Genomic DNA, 18798 nt, shown 5'->3' on the forward strand with positions numbered 1-18798 from the left:
ATTTTTAATTGGCTTAAATCCTTAATTGGTCCCATGTTAAGAGGGAATTTTCAGTTTAGTACCTATTTTTAAAAGTGTATATATTGGGTCCCCATGTTTTGCAATTTGTGTCAATTTAGTGAATTAATGACACTTCAAACAAATTTGTAACAGCAATTGGAAGGTGTCCAAACATGTTCAAACAGTTAATAAACATGTTGCAACTCAAAATGACTTGTCCACTTGCAATTTTCAAGCCAAATTGATGGTTCAAAGAGACTAAATTGACACAAATTGCAAAACATGGGGACCCAATGTATACACTTTTAAAAGCGGATACTAAACTGAAAATTCCCTCCTAACATAGGGACCTCATTAAGGATTTAAGCCTTCTTAATTTTTATACTTTAAAACTTTAATTTTTAATCAATTTTTATTTAATGTTTTTAATTCGAATAAAACAATAGAAAGTAAGTGACACTCTATTAAACATATGAAAGATATGAATATTATTTTACGAAAAACATTAGAGCATATGTGTGTCTTTTTTAAAAATTAGAAGAATGTAATTGCTATTTTATTAAAAGCATAAAAAAATAAATATCATTTGACTAAAAATATGATAGAAAGTATTGTTATTATTTTATTGAAAACTTAAGAAAATTAATATCTATGTTAAAACTAAAAGAAGAATTAAGTCTAATTTTTCCACATACTAATTATATTGCTTCCAAATGATTTCTTTAAACTCAACCAAATTTAAAAAAATAAAAATCTAATCAAATTATTTCAAAGAATATGAATAAAAAAATGTAACTTATTTTATAGTTAACTTAAATAAATTATTATTAAATGAAATAAGTGATTTTTGATTTTGTTAATGTAAAGAAAGGAAATAGGGAAAAACTGTCTTGTTTATTTTGAAATAAATTATGAGAGATATATACAAGAGAGTTATTGTTGTAATTATTTTATAATAATGTAACATTATTACTTTAATTATTCTATAATAATGTACATTATTACTGTAATTAATCAGCTATAATAATAACAATATATTCTCTCGATAATATGAGGATATGATTTATTTTCTAACACTCCCCCCAAGTTGGAGAGTGAATATCAAGAACTCCCAACTTGCGCTTCATGATAGAGAACATTTCTTTTCCCAGTGGTTTGGTGAACACATTGGCAAGTTGTTCAGCTGAAGGTACATATTTAGTTGCGACTGAGCCATCTTGAATCTTATCACGAATGAAGTGGCAATCCATCTCTATATGTCTAGTTCTTTCATGAAAAATTGGGATAGCTGCAATGTGTAAGGCTGCTTTATTGTCACAATATAACAATGTGGTTTAGGATGCAATATCCGTAAATCTTTTAACAATGATCGTAACCAAGTCAACTCACAACAAGTACCAGCCAATGCTCTATATTCAGCTTCTGCTGAGGATAGAGAAACCGTCTTCTGCCTCTTTGTTCGCCAAGAGATAAGGGAAGATCCCAAAAAAACACAATAACCTGTAGTNGATTTTCGGGAAACTGGGCAACCTCCCCAATCTGAATCACAGAAAGCACGCAAAGATAAATCATTTTGTGAAGAGAAAAACAGACCTTGACCTGGGTTATTTTTTAAATATCGTAGCACACGCATTGCGACTTTCATATGAGGCTTGCGTGGAGTGTGCATGAATCTGCTCAGTATGTGTACCACATAGATGATATTTGAACGGGCAATTGTCAAATAAATTAAGCAACCAACAAATCGCCTATATATTGATGAGTCCTTTAATAATTCCCCTTTATCAGAAAGCTTTATATTTTGTTCCATGGGAAAATCCACAGGCTTAGCTCCAAGATACCCACCATCTTTAATAATTTCCAAAGCGTATTTCCTTTGTGATATGAAAATACCTTTCTTAGAACGAAAAACCTCAATACCCAGAAAAAAATTTAAGATCACCCAAATCTTTTATCCGAAAACGATTGTGTAGAAATTGTTTAAGATTGGATATTGCAATTGGGTTATTACCAGTTATGAGAATATCATCAACATAGATCAACAAAGTTGTAAAAGACTTGCCTTTTGTACATGTAAACAATGAGTAATATGCTTTTGATTGAATAAAGCCAACACTTTGAATAGCTGTAGAGAATTTGGCAAACCATTGACGAGATGCTTATTTTAATCCATATAAGGACATGTTGAGGCGACACACAAGATTCTCCCCCTGTCTCTGAAAACCCAGGAGGAAGGGACATATAGATTTCTTCAAAAAGATCATCATGAAGAAAAGCATTATGGACATCAAGCTGATGAAAAGACCAATGTTGAGCAGCAGCCAAAGCTAATAAACATCGTACAGTAACCATTTTAGCAGTAGGTGAAAAAGTGTCATGATAATCGATACCTTCTAGTTGGGTATATCCCTTTGCAACTAGACGCACCTTATACCGTTCAAGAGAACCATCAGATTTGCGCTTGATTTTGTACACCCAACGACAACCAATATCCTGCTTTCCAGGAGGAAAAGTGGTGATAGACCAAGTATTATTGGCCTCTAAAGCAGCCAACTCAGATTTCATTGCCTCTTGCCAATGAGTGTGAGAACAGTTTGATCATAACACGTAGGTTCAATATCATTAGTAATAACGGCAAGAAAAGAACGATGTTGAGGTGTGTAACGGTCATAAGAGATAAAATTGCAGAGAGGATATCATGTACCTTTATTCGGAAAAAATGATGGGGATGACAATGGGTCGGGAGACGCTACTGGATTGCAAATATAATCTCGCAAAGTTGTAGGAGGACCATGAGATCGTTGAGTACGACGTAAGGGAACCATAAGTGGGGAATTAATGGGAGGAACAATTCTGTTTTCTGTAGGTGCTGGTTGAGTGTGTGGAGGATTATCTGGGATAACATTAGGTATGATAGGGTCTAGGGTGGTTGGAGGAGTGTCAATTGATTCATACGGAAAAATATCCTCATGGAAGACAACATCACGACTAGTGAAGACTTGGTGAGTTTCAAGATCATATAACTTGTAAGCTTTTTGGCCAAGAGGGTAACCAAGAAAAACACATCTTTGGGCACAAGGAGCAAACTTATGAGAAACATGAACATTAGTAGCATAAGCAAGACATCCAAAAACTCTAATGTGTGAATAAGAAGGAATTTTACTATATAGACGCTCAAATGGTGTCTTGCGTGAAAGAAGAGGTGTGGACAACCGATTAATTATATGGACAGCAGTGGAAACACATTCTGCCCAAAACTGTAAAGGGAGATGAGCTTAAAAACGAAGAGCTCGTGCTGACTCAAGGATATGTCTATGTTTGTGCTCAACAACCCCGTTTTGTTGTGGTGTGTATGTGCAAGAATGTTGGTAAGTGGTACCTTGTTGTGTAAAAAAATCTCGCAGAGAAAAAAATTCCTTTCTATCGTCAACCCGAATATTGGCTATATTGGTATTAAATTAAGTTTTGACTAAAGAAAAAAAATTTGTAAGAAGATGTTGGGTTTCACTTTTATGGTGCATGAAAAAAACCCAAGTAAAGCGAGAAAAAATCATCCACAATAGTCAAAAAATACCTAGCACCAGAAAGAGAAGGAATTTTATATGGTCCCCAAATATCACAATGAAGTAATTGAAAAGGTTTAATTGAAGAAATAAAACTAGTTGGAAAAGGAAGTCGTGTCTGTTTTGCAAGAGTACAAACATCACAAGTTTTATTTAACTCGAAAGAGAGATTTAACAAAGTTTTAGCCATGAAGTCTAATCTAGATGGAGATAAATGTCCTAGTCTTTGATGCCATAAGGTAGTAGAAGTGTTTGAAGAAGGAGAGGACTTGGTGGCATGGGCTGCTATGGATTGAATGGGAGTTTGTGACTTGTTTGATGTCATTGCAACCAAGTAATAGAGTCCGCCTTGTTGTTTACCCAAACCAATTGTCATCCTCGTCATCAAATCCTGCAAAATACACCCAGAAGGAAAAAAAGTTACTGAACAGTTTAAATCTCGTGTGACTCGACTTACCGACATCAAATCTACTCTGCAAGATGGCACCCCAAGCACATTTTTTAAATAAACAATTGGGCTCAAAGGTAGAGTGCCAGTAGAGATAATTGGGGCCTGGTCACCATTTGACATAACAACTGGTGGTAAAAAAGTGTTTTCTTTACTATTAACAAGCAAGGTTGGTTTAGAAATAATGTGATCGGTAGGCCCACTATCAATTATAAGTTTGGGTGGTGACAAACCTGAAGAAAAATTGGCGCTTTTGGCCTTAGGATTAGTTGATTGAGATGATTCATTACCCTGTATAATAGACAACATTTGTTGGAGTTGCAAGTCAGTTAATCCATGTATAATAGTCCACAATATTAGCTAAAGATTGACTACTCCCATTGTGCTTAGAGTAAGCATTCTTGGTTGCTCCGTGTTTTGAATGTTCAGGAGGATAACCATGTAACTTCCAGCATGTGTCTTTTGTATGATAATCTCTATCATAGTGAGAACAATGCAGCGACTTTCAATTAGATGAATTAAGACGAGAAGAAGAGCCTTGTTTGCGTCAAACAACAAGGGCTACTGGTTCATTGTTTTGAATAGCCATGGTTGAAGCTTCTATTGTGTCACGTGTGGTGCTCAAATGTCGTTGTTTTTCTTCTTGAATGATGGAAGAATAAGCTTGTGTAACATCAGGCAATGGATTCATTAAAAGGAGTTGGCCACGAATAGCACTATCAGAGTCATTCAACCCCATGAGAAATTGCATCAATTTGTGCCTTTTACTGTCAGCTCCACAAGTGCAGGTTGCATTACTATAGGAGCCTAACTCATCCCATAATTTTTTTAGCTTCGTGTAATAGGCTGCAACTGTCATTTGATCTTGAGCCAAGCAAGTAATGTCTCTCTCGATCTGAAAAATTCGTGGTGCGTGGCTTTGAGAGAAACGATTTTGAAGATCTCTCCAAACTTCATGAGCAGTTTCATAGAAAATAACACTATCTACAATATTAGGTGCCAAAGAATTAAAGATCCAAGATAAGACCATGTCATTGCATTTTTTCCATGTTGTATATTCTTCTGGTTTGGCCTCAACAGAAGGTACGGCGAGAGTTCCATCAACAAAACCCAATTTGGATTTTGCATTCAAAGAGATGGCCATGGCTCTACGCCAAGTCGGATAGTTGTCTCCATTTAGAGATTTGGAAACAAGAACCATTCCAGGATGGTCAGAATGATGGAGATAATAAGAACTATTGGAATTTGATTCATTTCCATAGTTAGCCATGACAATAAGGATAAAAAAAAATGAGCAAAGGATCCTTTCTGCTCTGATACCATATAAAGAAAGAAAATAGGAAAAAATTGTCTTGTTTATTTTGAAATAAATTATGAGAGATATATACAAGAGAATTATTGTTGTAATTATTCTATAATAATGTAACGTTATTACTGTAATTATTCTATAATAATGTAACATTATTACTGTAATTATTCTATAATAATGTAACATTATTACTGTAATTATTCTATAATAATGTAACATTATTACTGTAAATCAGCTATAATAATAACAATATATTCTCTCAAGGATATAATTTATTTTCTAACATGTAATTTTTTCTCGTAATCTTTTATACTTTAACAATAAAAATTATTACATTTATATATATTATATATCTCAAATGGCGATAGACTTCTAAAATAGGGCAACACATTACAAGTGTCAACCTTATGACACTTCTAAATTTCTCAAAATTATCTATTTTAAAATGAGTATTAAAAGTTCAAATTCGTGATTCCAAAATTTGAAGTATGAAGATGAAAATAAAAGGCAAAACGTTCATCTTATAAAAACTAAAAATAAAATATTGAATTTTATAGGAATGAAAAAAAAAATATATATATATATATATATATATATATATATATATATATATATATATATATATATTTTATGAAAAAAACATGGTTATTTCATAAAGCAATAAAAATAGGTTTAAACGTTATCAATTTGGTTTTTCTTTTTGTGTTTGAAAAACATAAACCCTTCAAACCTTTAAAACATTTAAACCCTTAACTTCTGCGCCCTTGTTGTTTCCTTCTCCGCCCACCCATCCACGGCGGAACAAAATTCTCCGAACCAAGGTCCGAGCCGAAGTCCGAGCCTTCAAATTCAATGGAAGAAGATCACACGGAGCCATTGAAGGACGGTTCGGACCTCTGCCAGCAGCTCATGGACCGCTACGCCAACTCTGCTGCGCCGCAGCACCGCCACCTCCTCGCCACCGCCGCTGCCCTGCGCTCCAATATCGCCACCGAGTCTCTCCCACTTACGCCGCCCGCATACTTCGCCGCCGCCATCTCGGCCCTCGACGCCGCGGAGGCGCTGGACCCCGTCGCCCTCTCCGCCCTGGTGTCATTCATGGCCATCGCCCTCCCCCTCGTGGCCCCCGGCGGCATCGCGGCGTCGAAGTCGCACAAAGCTTCGGAGATCCTCGTTGCAGTTCTGGCCAGGGAGGGTGAGGAGTTGGGCGCTGCGTGCATGAGGGCCATGGTGAAGTGCTTGGGGGTTTTGATTGGCTTTTGTGATTTGGAGGATTGGGACGGAATCAAATTCGGCGTTGAAGCATTGCTCAAGTTCTCCATTTGCAAGCGCCCCAAGGTTAGAGTTGATTGAGCTATTTGTTTTCATGCTTAATTTATATATTACACACACACACAATTATGGGTGGATTTTGATGATAGCATTTTGAGCTTGCAGTGTGCGTTTACTAATTTATGGCCTTCCAACTTTGCAGACATTGGTCCATGCAATCGTATCATTCCCAATTTTGTGATTACAATATTTGTTTTTTTAATGTATAATCTATATTCAATGTTTTAAGTTTCAGTAGATTCATTCGATGATAGTTTGTACCTTGCAATGTAATCATCATCCTGCGTTTGGTTATGGCCTTCAAATTCAATGTTGCTGACATCTGTCCCTGCCACTGTGTATGTTTTGTTTTCTTTCGTTTATATCCAACGTGGCGCCAATGTGGTGGTCTTGGAGGCCCCTTCAATCACTTTCAAAAGGAATCAGTTGAGAGTACATGCTTGCAATATTCTGCAATTTCAGTGCTGCAACTGTGACTGCAACTCTAGTTTTAAACTCTCTCTGTGTGATGCTTTTACTTTGCAGTGCAATCAGCATTGGTTATGGCCTTTGATTTCGGGACATTGGTTGATGACTGTTAATCATTTGACCACTCCGAGGTTATGGAATTTTTCTCTGTTTAAATTGTGTTGTGGTTTGTTTGATTGTTTTAGGTACGCAGATGTGCTCAAGAAGCTATGGAGAAGGTTTTCAAGTCTATCAAAGCCTCCACGGTTACCAACGAAGCTAGCAAGTTGGTTTTGTCAGAGCTGAAAAGTTGTAGTGCTTTGGCACTGAAGTTAAGTGCTTCGAGGACTTTTGATGGATGTAAAGAAGATAAGGTTTTGAGTCATTTGGAGGTCCTACATCTTATGAATTTAATTAATCTCATTGCTCCATATCTATCTACGAAAATCATTCTGAAAGTTCTTTCAGAAGTGCATAAATTATTTAGTTTTATGTCTTCGGAACTTGCAAGGCATGCACTTAAAACTATTGAAGCTATTTTTGAAGCTTTTAGAATAAAAGATATAGTGCTAGAGAAAGAGGACATTGTGGTTTCTCTTACTTCATTTGTATCTTTGAGGGATAAGAACTCTTTGGATACTGTGATTTTGGCATCAAAACTATTAGGAGTTGCAATGGACTTACTTTATAATGGAAAATCAAGCTTGTGGATCAAGAATCTCCCTCCAGTTTGCAGATCTGTGATTGGTAAGTATGGTTCATCCACGTTCATCAATAGTAGAATATTTGTTATATCTCTGATTATTTTATTTCATGTGGTTATTTGCTGAGCACTACCTTCTGATTTTTTTTTTTTATTGAAAAGTATGCTCTATCAAGTTACGGTAGATCATATCATTACATAATTAATTAGTGAATTAGAAATCAAAATCTATCAATAATTCCCATGTAAAACATTTTCCATGCAGCCGCAGAGCAATACTTTGCTGTTTTTCACCATGAATTTCTCCTAAGGAATTTTTATGGCAAGTTGTTTCTTCAAATTTAAAATTATTCAATTCCTAAAACTTTTTTAACTGTTGATGATAAAATGATAGATTAATTATGTCACTGTGTGAGTGTTGTTTTGAAAGCTGTATTTTCTTTAACACCTTAACTTCTCTTTTTGTTATCTTCCATGCAGCATTTGAAGGTTATTTGTTATTTCATTATTGGTTTTATTGAATTAATGGTTTGGGGAATTGGTGTTGCTAAATACGTAATTAATTTTATTGATACTGCTGTTAACCCCTTGTATTTTCCCTTTTCTATGGTATTTTTTTTCCTGAGTCGAGCTACCAATTTTGAGTTCAGGTCTTCTAAATTTTGAGGGAAACACTGCATCACAAGCTTCAAATATTTTGAACGATGTGCTAAAGCATCATATTAGTCACTTAAGCGTGTTGATGGGTACAGATCAAACATTTCATGATGGTAGTCTGGAACGTGTCAAAGCAGATGCAATAAAATCAACATGTTCTGTTTTTGAGGATGCCCTTTCTTCTACTGATGGAATTCCAAATGAGCATGTTTTGTCAGTCATATCTGTTTTATTTCTCGAGCTTGGTACGTGATACTCTTGTTATTATATTAGTGTAACGTATAGAGGAATTGTTCTTTTAAATTTCATTTAGGGAGGTCTATAACAGCTTGCACTCCTTGCTCTACCAAATGAGACAGACCCCCTCAATTTTCTTTTATATTGCCACCATTAATGATTAATGTTTATAAAAAAATTAGGTGTTGTATCTTTTTCCAGTTTTTTGTGTATGGATGGAACAAGGGAGCTGTGTTTTAGTTGATTTAATGTTGGTTACATTACTTTCCCTTTATAGATTTCATGGTACAGGGTCATGTTTGTGGTCTCTTTTTTGTGTTCTGAATTAGAAGAGTTGAGCTCTTCTCTTGTGCTTAGGTCCTAACAATTGGTGTTTTCACGTGAGTTTAGCTATGACGAGGGTTAACTATAGGTTGAATTAAGGTGCAAACTGAATAAGGATATGTTAAACAATAGGAAAGAGAGACATTGAGTTGAAACCGTGTATTTTTGAGACAACACAGGTGCTTTATTTATATTGAGAAAACAAAATAAAAAAACTAAATAGAGGATATTTGATCCTTTAATAATAAATGTATGGTACGAGAATAAATAAAATTGTTCTTAATTATAAATGTATAATCTAGACGTTCCTGATTATAAAGGATCTGTATCTTATTTCTATAGTTATAACATTGCACTTTTTAGTTAGAGCATATAGATCATATGTGCTCAGCTTGCTGCAAATATGATCAGTCCTTGGAGACTTGGTGAATATTGTCAGCCAACTATTCACCAAAGTGATAAATTTAGTGGCGATGTCTCCAGGCTCCAAGTTGCCTCTTGTGAATGATAATCTATGTTAGTATGTTTGCTTCTCTCATGAAATATAATATGGAGGCAATGTGTAGTGCTGCATGGATGTCACATTTAAGGTGCATACGGGGTGCAAGTGGACAGATTCTAAAGTGCATACTGTTTGCATCCCAATGTGGTTGTAATCTATAAGCAAACAAACCTCTTTGTGGCAAGCTATACAAGCCCAAAGTCTTAACATATGTAACATGAAGCCACCCAAGCTAAGCAGGGCCCTCATAACTGTGTTGAAAGAAGTGTCAAGAGATCTCAGCACACTGTAGGATTGTTGTCTGCCATTGGTATATGGGCCTCACTTCAAAGTTATCGAAACGTTTCATGCCGACAAAAAATAGGTTTGGGTGAGGAGTGAATTGTGGATTTAATAACATTACATTGTTAAGCATTAATCTTCATGCATTGTTCATGTTTTGTAGGAATAGATTTAACAATTGTGGAGAGACGAGCATTGTAGCCCAACCCACTTAATCATTACTTAATTTTGAAATCCTATGTGGAACAGGTAGACCCATCCATCGTCTTTATACTAACAATATGCTTTGTAAAGAAGGGTGAATCTGTTATGGATGTTTATTGGCCGTTGGAAGAGATCTTTTGTCTAGAAATATGGAAAAAATAATAAAATAATCTGAGAAAAATAAGTTGAACCACTGAATGATCTCCAATGGAGCTACCACCACAGGAGTAGGGTCATACGAAGGTGGTAACATGGCGCAGGTTGGTCAGCCATGAGACATTATTGCAAGTTCTGCCATGTGCTGACCAGAGTTGTGAACCGCAGGAGAGATGATGCACATGCACATCCTTACATTGATGGGTGGTTTGAGTCAGAGTTTGTACAGTTGGGTGGATGGGCTTAGTGTAATCCTAACCCCATGCTCTTAGAGCAAACAGGTTTTCAGAAACCTCACCAGAGACTACCAAAACAGTGAGTTGACCTACTAATATGGTTTTGAAAAAGGCTTTAGAAATCATGTCAAACTATAGGAATTCCCAGAAGTAGGATAATGTACTTGATGTTGTACTTAAGTCTTAAAGTTCTCCAACATAATGATTTGTTTTTGGGTTGAACTCTCCTCATGTGCTTAAGTCCTAAGATGGATATATCCCGTTTACAAGGCTGCTTGTTTGTTTTTAAATTTATTTCGTGGGGAGATAATGTCTTATTATCTGTTATCACACTTGTTTCTTTATCAATAATAACATTTCTTCTTTAAGAGACTAATAGTTGTAAAACTACATGTTGTCCATATCTTCTTACTTTCTTGTATTCCTTTTTGGTTAAAGGAGAATTCTCATTTGTGTTGATGAGGAACATTGTGCTTAAGCTTGCTGACTTGATGGTTCAAATTTCGGGAGGCAAGGTTCATAATGAGCATGTAAGTACCCACAAAGATTCTGTTGTTTTTCACTCATTTCAAAATCTCTGGGGTAGTTCACTGTTTATTTGCTTTTAGATCAGCATTGTGGAGCCTTACTGGAACACTTTCTGAGGATAGTTATTTATTTTTAAATTTTCAGTGTAACGATGTGTATATTGATGTATTAAATATTTTTGTTTATTCACACTGTCAATGAAATATTTTTGTTTGTTCACACAAAATTTCTGGGGTAGTTCCTGTCTATTTGCTTATTTAGTGATCATCTTTTTTCTCGAAAACATTAATTACTACTTACTACTAGTACTTTTCTATTACAGTTATATCTGGTTTGGTACAATTTAAACTGATTGCTGATTCATCTGTTTTTCATTTTTATGCAGCTTCAGAAATGCATTGGGTGTGCTGTTTATGCTATGGGTATAGAGAAATTTCTTTCACTTGTACCTATATCCCTTGATGAACACAGCTATACTTATTCAAATATTTGGCTACTACCAATCTTGAAGCGCTATGTTAGTGGTGCATCACTTGCATACTACATGGACCATATCATGCCTCTTGCCAAGTCCTTTAAGAAGGCTAGTCGAAAAGGTATATTTTATGTTATGTGCTTTGAGGCTGTTTTCTTTCTTCACTTTTTTTTTTCTTTTAATGCGGAGGAAACTTGAGTTGTTTTTTCTTATGTTTATCCCCTCTCTGTAATTACCACTTGCATTGCTTTGAGCCTGGTTCCCATCCCCCTTTTTCTTTACATTTTTGACTTAGATCGATAAAGCTTGTCTGATTTTCTATTACTTCCAAAGCAGAGAAGCTTCTCAAAATAATTGTGTCTGCAAATAGTGAAAGATAAATTACTTGTCCATTTTGTTTATATAAACCATAATAGGAAAAGGAAACTAATTTGTAGCAATTAGATAATTTGGGATATTCTGATGATTTAGAAAAACAACTAGAGAAAAACATTGTATGTTTTCTTGTTCTCAAATATTTTCCCCCTTTGCCGCTGTCCATACAATTCCAGTTTTACGACAATCACTTTTTTGTTTAAATTGGGGAGCAAATTTTTTCCTGTTTCTTTCAGTCAGAAAGTCAGAGATTAGTCAGGAAATGATGGCCTGTGCTCATGACCTTCGGGGACTGCTGCCTGCCTTTTGTCGTCATGCAACTGATACTTACGAAAATTTTACTCGTCTCTCTGATGTCCTTATTACTTTTCTTAAGAAGGATCCTTCCATTCATCAAAATGTTTCCAAGGCATTGCAGGTAACACTTCCACAAACTAGTGGAGACCCTTGTAAATTTTTTTGTTATATCCTTTTTATTTTTTTCAGTTGTTTTTCCTTCTAAAATGGTTATGAATTTTGTGCAGATTCTTGTAAATGAGAACAAAACTGCACTTAGCCCTAAAAAGAGTATGGAAGATTGCCTTGGTGAATATGATTTTTTATCGGAGTTCAGCATGAAACCTACTTATTCAAAGAAAGCTGCTACCAAAAACATAAAGTCATTGGCGTCTTGTTCAAATCAGTTGCTGTATGTTTTATCAGATTTATTTATCAGTTCACTTCCTGAAGCACGCTTATCTTTAAAGGTTCTGCATTTATCACTCGTGTTACTCATTCTCCCATATAGAATGATACCTTTCTCTTATGTTCTATTTTGTTGTAGAAAATGCATGAATTATTTATTTCTGCTATTATGGTGGAATGGTCTTTTTCTACTTGGGCCATTTATATAATTTGAAGAATTTCTAGGCTGAACATTATTGGCTTTTAACGTTGCCTCTTGCTTTTCTTGCCCTTAGAATGCTGGTTGATAACTTGTTTACACGTAGTTGTCAACTGCTTTCTGATCTTGGTCATTATTAACTATATATTGACGTTTTGATAATGTTTAAGTAATTTGGAACATTTGTTTCCTTTCTTTTTCAGGGAGCAATTGGGTGCCTGGCGTCTGTCACTGATTCTTCTGTAATCAAAGAGCTTCTTCTGTCTCTGCTTAAGAGGTCTCAACTTGTAGATTGTGAAGATGAAGCTAAAGTATTCTCAAGTCCTGGAGAGGTAGACAGTGATCAAAGTGACTTGAAGGGATGCTCTCAGAGGTACAATGATTAATTTATACAAGAGTAATTTTCAGTGTTGGTGTCTGTTAGCATTTCTCAAATTATATTGGGTTTGCATTTCTTTTTTGTTTCTTAACTGAGATAGTACATATTTTTTTTTCTGCTGTTTTTTGATCCGATCTACGGAGTCAGCATCTTGTTGATTATCTGCTTACACTGGTTAATTATTTCCTTTGATGGCTACACTGCAGTACCTGATATGTGATAGAAGATTATGCATAGTTCCTCTAAGTTTAATCATAGAAGTATGCCATTTACCAACACCTACAGCAAAATAATTGAGTGATTTGCGGGAATTAGCAATCTAAAGACTCTATTTTTCATCTAATTTTGGCCGTACATTGCAAAATTATGTAGTAAAATAAAACCATTCATGCCCACGAACAATTTAATGGTATATTGCCAACTTGGTCAAGAGTTTAATCCTTAACTTCTGAATTCTTCTAAAACTTACATTTATGATAAACAAAAGGTGGGTAGATTGTCTGTGTTTCATTCTGAAAGACTTTTGTGGGGTGAAACATGTTAAGAGATTTGATGAATCATTTGCGTGCCTACTGCCAACTGGTTGAAGTTTTAAAGTGTTGGTGCCTGATAGTAATAACATTTGTTTATTTTTGGTAGCTGGACAAAATTAATTGAAAACTGTTTATTCAGTTATGAATCTTGTTCAGAAGCAAACCTTCATACATATTAGTTGAATGGCTGAGCTTTTATACAATTACATCTTCTTGAGCAATAAAATGATGTTTCCAAATCTAAAATTAATAGTATCCAAACCATATGCCCTGATAACCTGCTACTACCTTTCAATTTTTTGTTATTATGTAATGAATACCAAAACAAAGTCATTTTGTTCTTCAGGTGTCTGATATTGGAAATGGTATCTTGCCTAGTTGAAGGTGCAAAGGATGATCTGCTTGAGAAAATTTATAATTTAACCATACATTCATTTCAGGTATTTTTCAAAGTTTGGAGAATACTTTTAATTGATATTACTTCTTTCTTTAATTCTTTTGACTAACTATATAATTTTGTAAAATAATTTCATGTATGTTTTTGGTTTTACAGGAAATTGATGAGAGTGTTCATCACGAAGCATACAACACATTGAGCAAAATTTTGGAGGTCTGGATTTGTTTGAGATTTTTTTGTTTCATTTTCTCCCTCTTAGTCTTGTTATCTGACTCTCTTTGTATCTCTTAGAAAATCTAAGAAATATTAGATATCTTTTTTATATATCTATACTGTTGTAGTGTGTACCCTAGGTGCTGTTAGGTTTTATTTTTTCTATTTTATGATTTGTTTCGTTTTTCAGTTATGTTCCTAGTGAATGTTGTATTTATTGATTTAATATATAAAATGAGTATAGATTTCAAAACGGGCTGAAATCCATAGGCCAACATGGCCCATCACTAGTTTGGGTCAGGATGCATTGGAAAAATTAGGAACATTTTAGGTATATAAAAAAAGTCACTTGGTAGAACCTGACCCATTAGGCTGAACCTGTGCTAACCGGACCAACTTGTGGGGATTTGGTGATGGTTGTGCACAATGACAGAGAGTTTCTTTTCATTTTGGAGAGGCGAGGTTTTCTTCCTTACTTTACACAGCAATTGATCCTTCTATTTTTTTTGTTAATGGGCTACTGGCCCATTTTTTTTTATCTTGATTGGTTTCCTTAATGGGCTGCCACAAGGTGTCGCATTGATGGCCCTTCCAGCAAATCATGACGAAAACCCATGGTGGGCTGGGATTCAACCTGTTTTTGCAGTTCTGGGTTCATCATATCTTGCATGTTTTTCTCTCTTTCAACTCTATCTGTCTATCTCAGTATTGTTGCTGAATGATGCAGGAGAATCCATGCTTCTCTTCTTCTCGATATGTTGAGCTAATTGATTTATTACATGGATTAAAACCTCCAACTGCAATTACATCTCTTAGAAGTCGATATTCTTGTTTTCGCCTGCTGATGGTACATGCAATGAAGGTCAGAATTCTCAGTTATGAATTATGATAATGTTTCATTCTTATTTAAAATTGATTTAATCTGCACATCTTAGATATGTATGACATGGTTCTATAAATTTTTTGGCGATTATGTTGCAGAATTCTATTTTAGCATCCAACTCCTTATATTGTTTAGTCCTTGTGTCATTTTCAGTTGATGCTGTATTTAAACTCACCAAAACTGGATAGGTAGCCTGACCGCTTTTTCTATTTTGGTTCTAGTCACATTCAAGATTTAACTTGATGTCTTTATCTTTGAGTAATGTACATCTAATTTTTTTATTTTTTTACTAAAATAATTTTAAATGCCAATTAAATTTTTTATCGAGTGCCATAAACTTTTTAAATAAAATTAACCGGCAACCAACTTACAGCATTGAAATTGCTGCGCTTGTTTCCAAATACACTTGTACGCAATAGGTTTTCAGAATTTAAGTTGGTACAAAAATTCTTATATAAGTTTATATGATTATGTTTCTAAAGAAACTTCTGTTGCAGTTTCTTTTCCTTTGATTGTTGAAATTACAGTGAGGCTGGTTTAGCAAATGTACATGGCACTTTTGTTAGATATATGCATGGTTTTTCCTTTTAGTATTCTGTGAAGAAGAGCCTGTCAAAAGTTATAGCATATTAGACATGTTTTCTTACTTGGTTTTGCTTGTTAGCCCAGTTATTTTGACTATCTTTGTATTTCTTGCTCTTTGGTCTTTGAAGGAGGATGGGAGGGGTGCATATAATTTATATCCAGTCGTAATATTGTACATTATTGAGTGGTCATTTCTTTTTTTTTTTTTATATATACGTGTGTGTATTCTGCAGGCTAATTTAGAAGAAGAGGAGAACTCAAAGGTTTTTCTTATTCTCAATGAAATTATTCTCACATTAAAGGATGTAAGTATATGAAATACTTGCCACTCATATTCTTGAAGATCTTTGGCTTAGATTTAGTACTGATTTATGTCCAATGGTTCTGTTTAGGGCAAGGATGAAACCAGGAAAGAAGCATATGATTTGCTCTTAAATTTAAGTTCTACCCTGAGAGACTCATTATGTGTTGGTTCTATTGAACCATATCACAAACTAGTTAGCATGGTAAGTCCATGCATGATTTCAATTTTGTTTTACTCAGAGGATCACTAAGATTTGAGCTACTAACTAGGCTGCTCCTAAATATGCTTGTGGGATATCACTATATTAAGTATCGAACTTCCCATGTTTATCATGCTCTTTATTTGTTTTTTTATATAAGCCTACAATCACGCAATCAATGCTGTGTCCATTGTGTGAGGTGGAAACGTGTCAGTAACTTATACTCTCATATATTCTCACTCTACAGATAATGGGATACCTTTCTGGATCATCTCCTCATATAAAAAGTGGAGCAGTGTCTGCGCTGTCTGTATTGGTATACCAGGATACAAGTCTTTTAATATCTGTTTCAGGCCTTTTCCCCTCTCTTTTATCTCTGCTGCAAACCAAAGATGTGGAAATCATAAAAGTGAGTGTTATACTTTTTTACGATCATATTTTGAGTTTGAACATCTTGCTGTTATTGTTGTTTAATTTTACATCTGTAATAGGCTGTCTTGGGCTTTGTTAAAGTGATGGTATCTAGCTTACAAGCAAGGGAGCTGCAGAATATTCTGTCAGATGTTATCACTGAAATCCTCCCCTGGTCGTCTGTCTCAAGACATCATTTTAGATCAAAGGTATGAACAATATCTAATGTTTAGCTCGGTCTTAAACATGCTGGTGTGTGCTAAATTAGATGCACTTACACCTGCACAACATGAACACATTGATCTGCATACTTTACAGATCTATAGGAATAATGTGTTTTTATTTTCTGCAGGTCACTGTTATATTTGAAATATTATTACGGAAGTGTGGTTCTGCTGCTGTCAAACTGGTTACCCCGGAGAAATACAAGTTTTTTCTCAAAACTGTTCTAGAGGTAATGTTTTGAGTATTGATTATAAGATTATGATTGTAATGGTACTTCTATAGTTTAAGTTTGGTGTCAGCCTAGCTGATACATACAGAATTGTATGCAAATCCATGAAGGTCAGCAAATAGTAGCTTAAAAATTCATATCAAGATTGGGCTTTTGAATGATTAGGCTTGTGCTTTAAAGGATAAAAATGAAAGCAAATTTCAGTTCTTATTTAGCAAAGGTTATATCTGCTCTCCTTTTGGTTCTTATTTTTCCCTACTGTTTTCTGGGATACACAAACTCTTATTAGAGTGATTTTTGTTAAATTGGTGGATTAATTGTTAAATTTCTTTTTTAAAATTAAATTGGTTGGAGAAATTGTTACATTAAAATATGTACAAAGAATAGAAACAAAGAGATTAAATTTCTTCTCATTATGAAAGCTAACAGCACGTTTAAGGTTCCTTATTTCCGTTAGTTTTATTTTCATCTATTCTCATTGTCATCTGGGACATTTTATGCCTTAGTATTTTTTTTTTTATTAATATTTGTATTGTGATTCCATCGGAATTTTTAAAGTCAAGATCAATTAGGAAACTCCGTGGCCAAAAGAATATTCACAATAAAACTTTGATTCATCATTTGTTGGTTGGTGGGAAATTCTTTTCTCCTTTTTCTTGCTTTGGATTTTGCACTACTTTCTAGATCATTTAAAACTTGTAATATATGTAGATGGTGTACTGCTTACTGATTGTACAGGTTTGATAAAAGTTATATTATGGTGTCTATTGACTTGCAGAACCGGCATGGCAAATCAAGTGAAGCAGTCACTAAAGATTCAGAAAATATCCCTCAAGATTCTTCTACCAAGAGGTATATTTAGTTGCTTCTGAAAAAAATGAATTGAGTTTTTGTTTCTTCGAAGCTGATTGTGAGTCCTCTTTTTTCTCACCCTTTTTAGGTCAGAGTGGAGGAAGCCTTTAAGAGCAGCTACCCCAGATAAAGATTCAATAAAGAGCAACAAAAGAAAAAGAGACAACAAATTTGAGACAGTCAAGCCTGGCCAAAAGGAACCATTTAAATCTACCAGTAATGATGGATTACGTTTACCCAAGAGAAGTAGGCCAGAAGAAAGTAGAAAAGGCAAGAAAAGTGGGAACAAAAGTTTCGTTGGTGGTGGTGGGAAGAGAAACGTGAAGATGTCCAGTACTCAAAATTTTAAAGCATCTTCCAAGTCACACAAGCTAAAAAGGAAATTCCAAAGAAATTAGAAATGAGTCGAATACTGAAGCTGGTGAAACACTTCTTAGATGTCATATCTCCCTGACTGTGTAGGGTTGACAGTGCCATTTTATATAAGTAACTGCATATATAGCTTGGGAGATGAAAAGTGAAGGATACAAGATTTCTTCTTTCCTGTTGAACAACCGCTATAGAGGGGAAGTTGTCACTTTATTCGGATGACATGCTGGAATCTACTGATTGAGAAAATGAAGTTCTGCTTACTACATGCATTTTTGTTGCTGGAGAAGTTAAGTTTTTGGTGAGGGAAGCTGCCGTAATGAATGTATGGTCGTGGTTGATTATGTAAATGGCTACGTGTTGCCATCTTTTGCCCTCGGCAGGATTTTTCCCAAGCTAGTTCTACTAGATATTGTATGTCTTAACGAAGGATACCTTGACCTATTTTCCGTTACTCAGTTACTGGATGGCAAAAGCACTAAGATGATATATATATATATATATATATATATATATATATATATATATATATATATATATATATATATATATATATAT

The 18798-nt window shown here is 34.7% G+C and overlaps 1 protein-coding gene across 2 annotated transcripts; it reads left to right on the forward strand.

Annotated features, from left to right (window-relative positions):
• Positions 1-6031: 6031 nt before the first annotated feature.
• Positions 6032-18733, forward strand: LOC106772645 (RRP12-like protein). 2 transcript variants are annotated; one of them, XM_014659180.2, is made up of 18 exons: positions 6032-6658; positions 7306-7846; positions 8453-8704; positions 10839-10930; positions 11314-11524; positions 12015-12196; positions 12303-12524; positions 12865-13034; positions 13920-14013; positions 14127-14183; positions 14911-15045; positions 15885-15956; positions 16044-16157; positions 16402-16563; positions 16646-16774; positions 16918-17019; positions 17798-17871; positions 17960-18733. In XM_014659180.2, the coding sequence occupies exons 1-18, from the start codon at positions 6173-6175 to the stop codon at positions 18267-18269; spliced, it is 3405 nt and encodes a 1134-aa protein (XP_014514666.1). In that variant the 5' UTR covers positions 6032-6172; the 3' UTR covers positions 18270-18733. The 2 variants fall into 2 exon arrangements, with proteins under 2 accessions (XP_014514666.1, XP_022641546.1); XM_022785825.1 differs by having other exon boundaries at positions 8555-8704.
• Positions 18734-18798: the final 65 nt, after the last annotated feature.

This window comes from Vigna radiata, chromosome 8, assembly GCF_000741045.1.
Source record: "Vigna radiata var. radiata cultivar VC1973A chromosome 8, Vradiata_ver6, whole genome shotgun sequence".
In the NCBI taxonomy this organism is placed as follows: Eukaryota; Viridiplantae; Streptophyta; class Magnoliopsida; order Fabales; family Fabaceae; genus Vigna; species Vigna radiata.

Coding starts and splice junctions, on each gene's coding strand:
- LOC106772645 (XM_014659180.2), top strand. CDS start 6,173: ATGGAAGAAGATCACACGGAGCCATTGAAGGACGGTTCGGACCTCTGC. Junction 13,035..13,919: donor TTGAAGGGATGCTCTCAGAG/GTACAATGATTA, acceptor TTTGTTCTTCAG/GTGTCTGATATTGGAAATGG. Junction 16,564..16,645: donor AAGATGTGGAAATCATAAAA/GTGAGTGTTATA, acceptor CATCTGTAATAG/GCTGTCTTGGGCTTTGTTAA.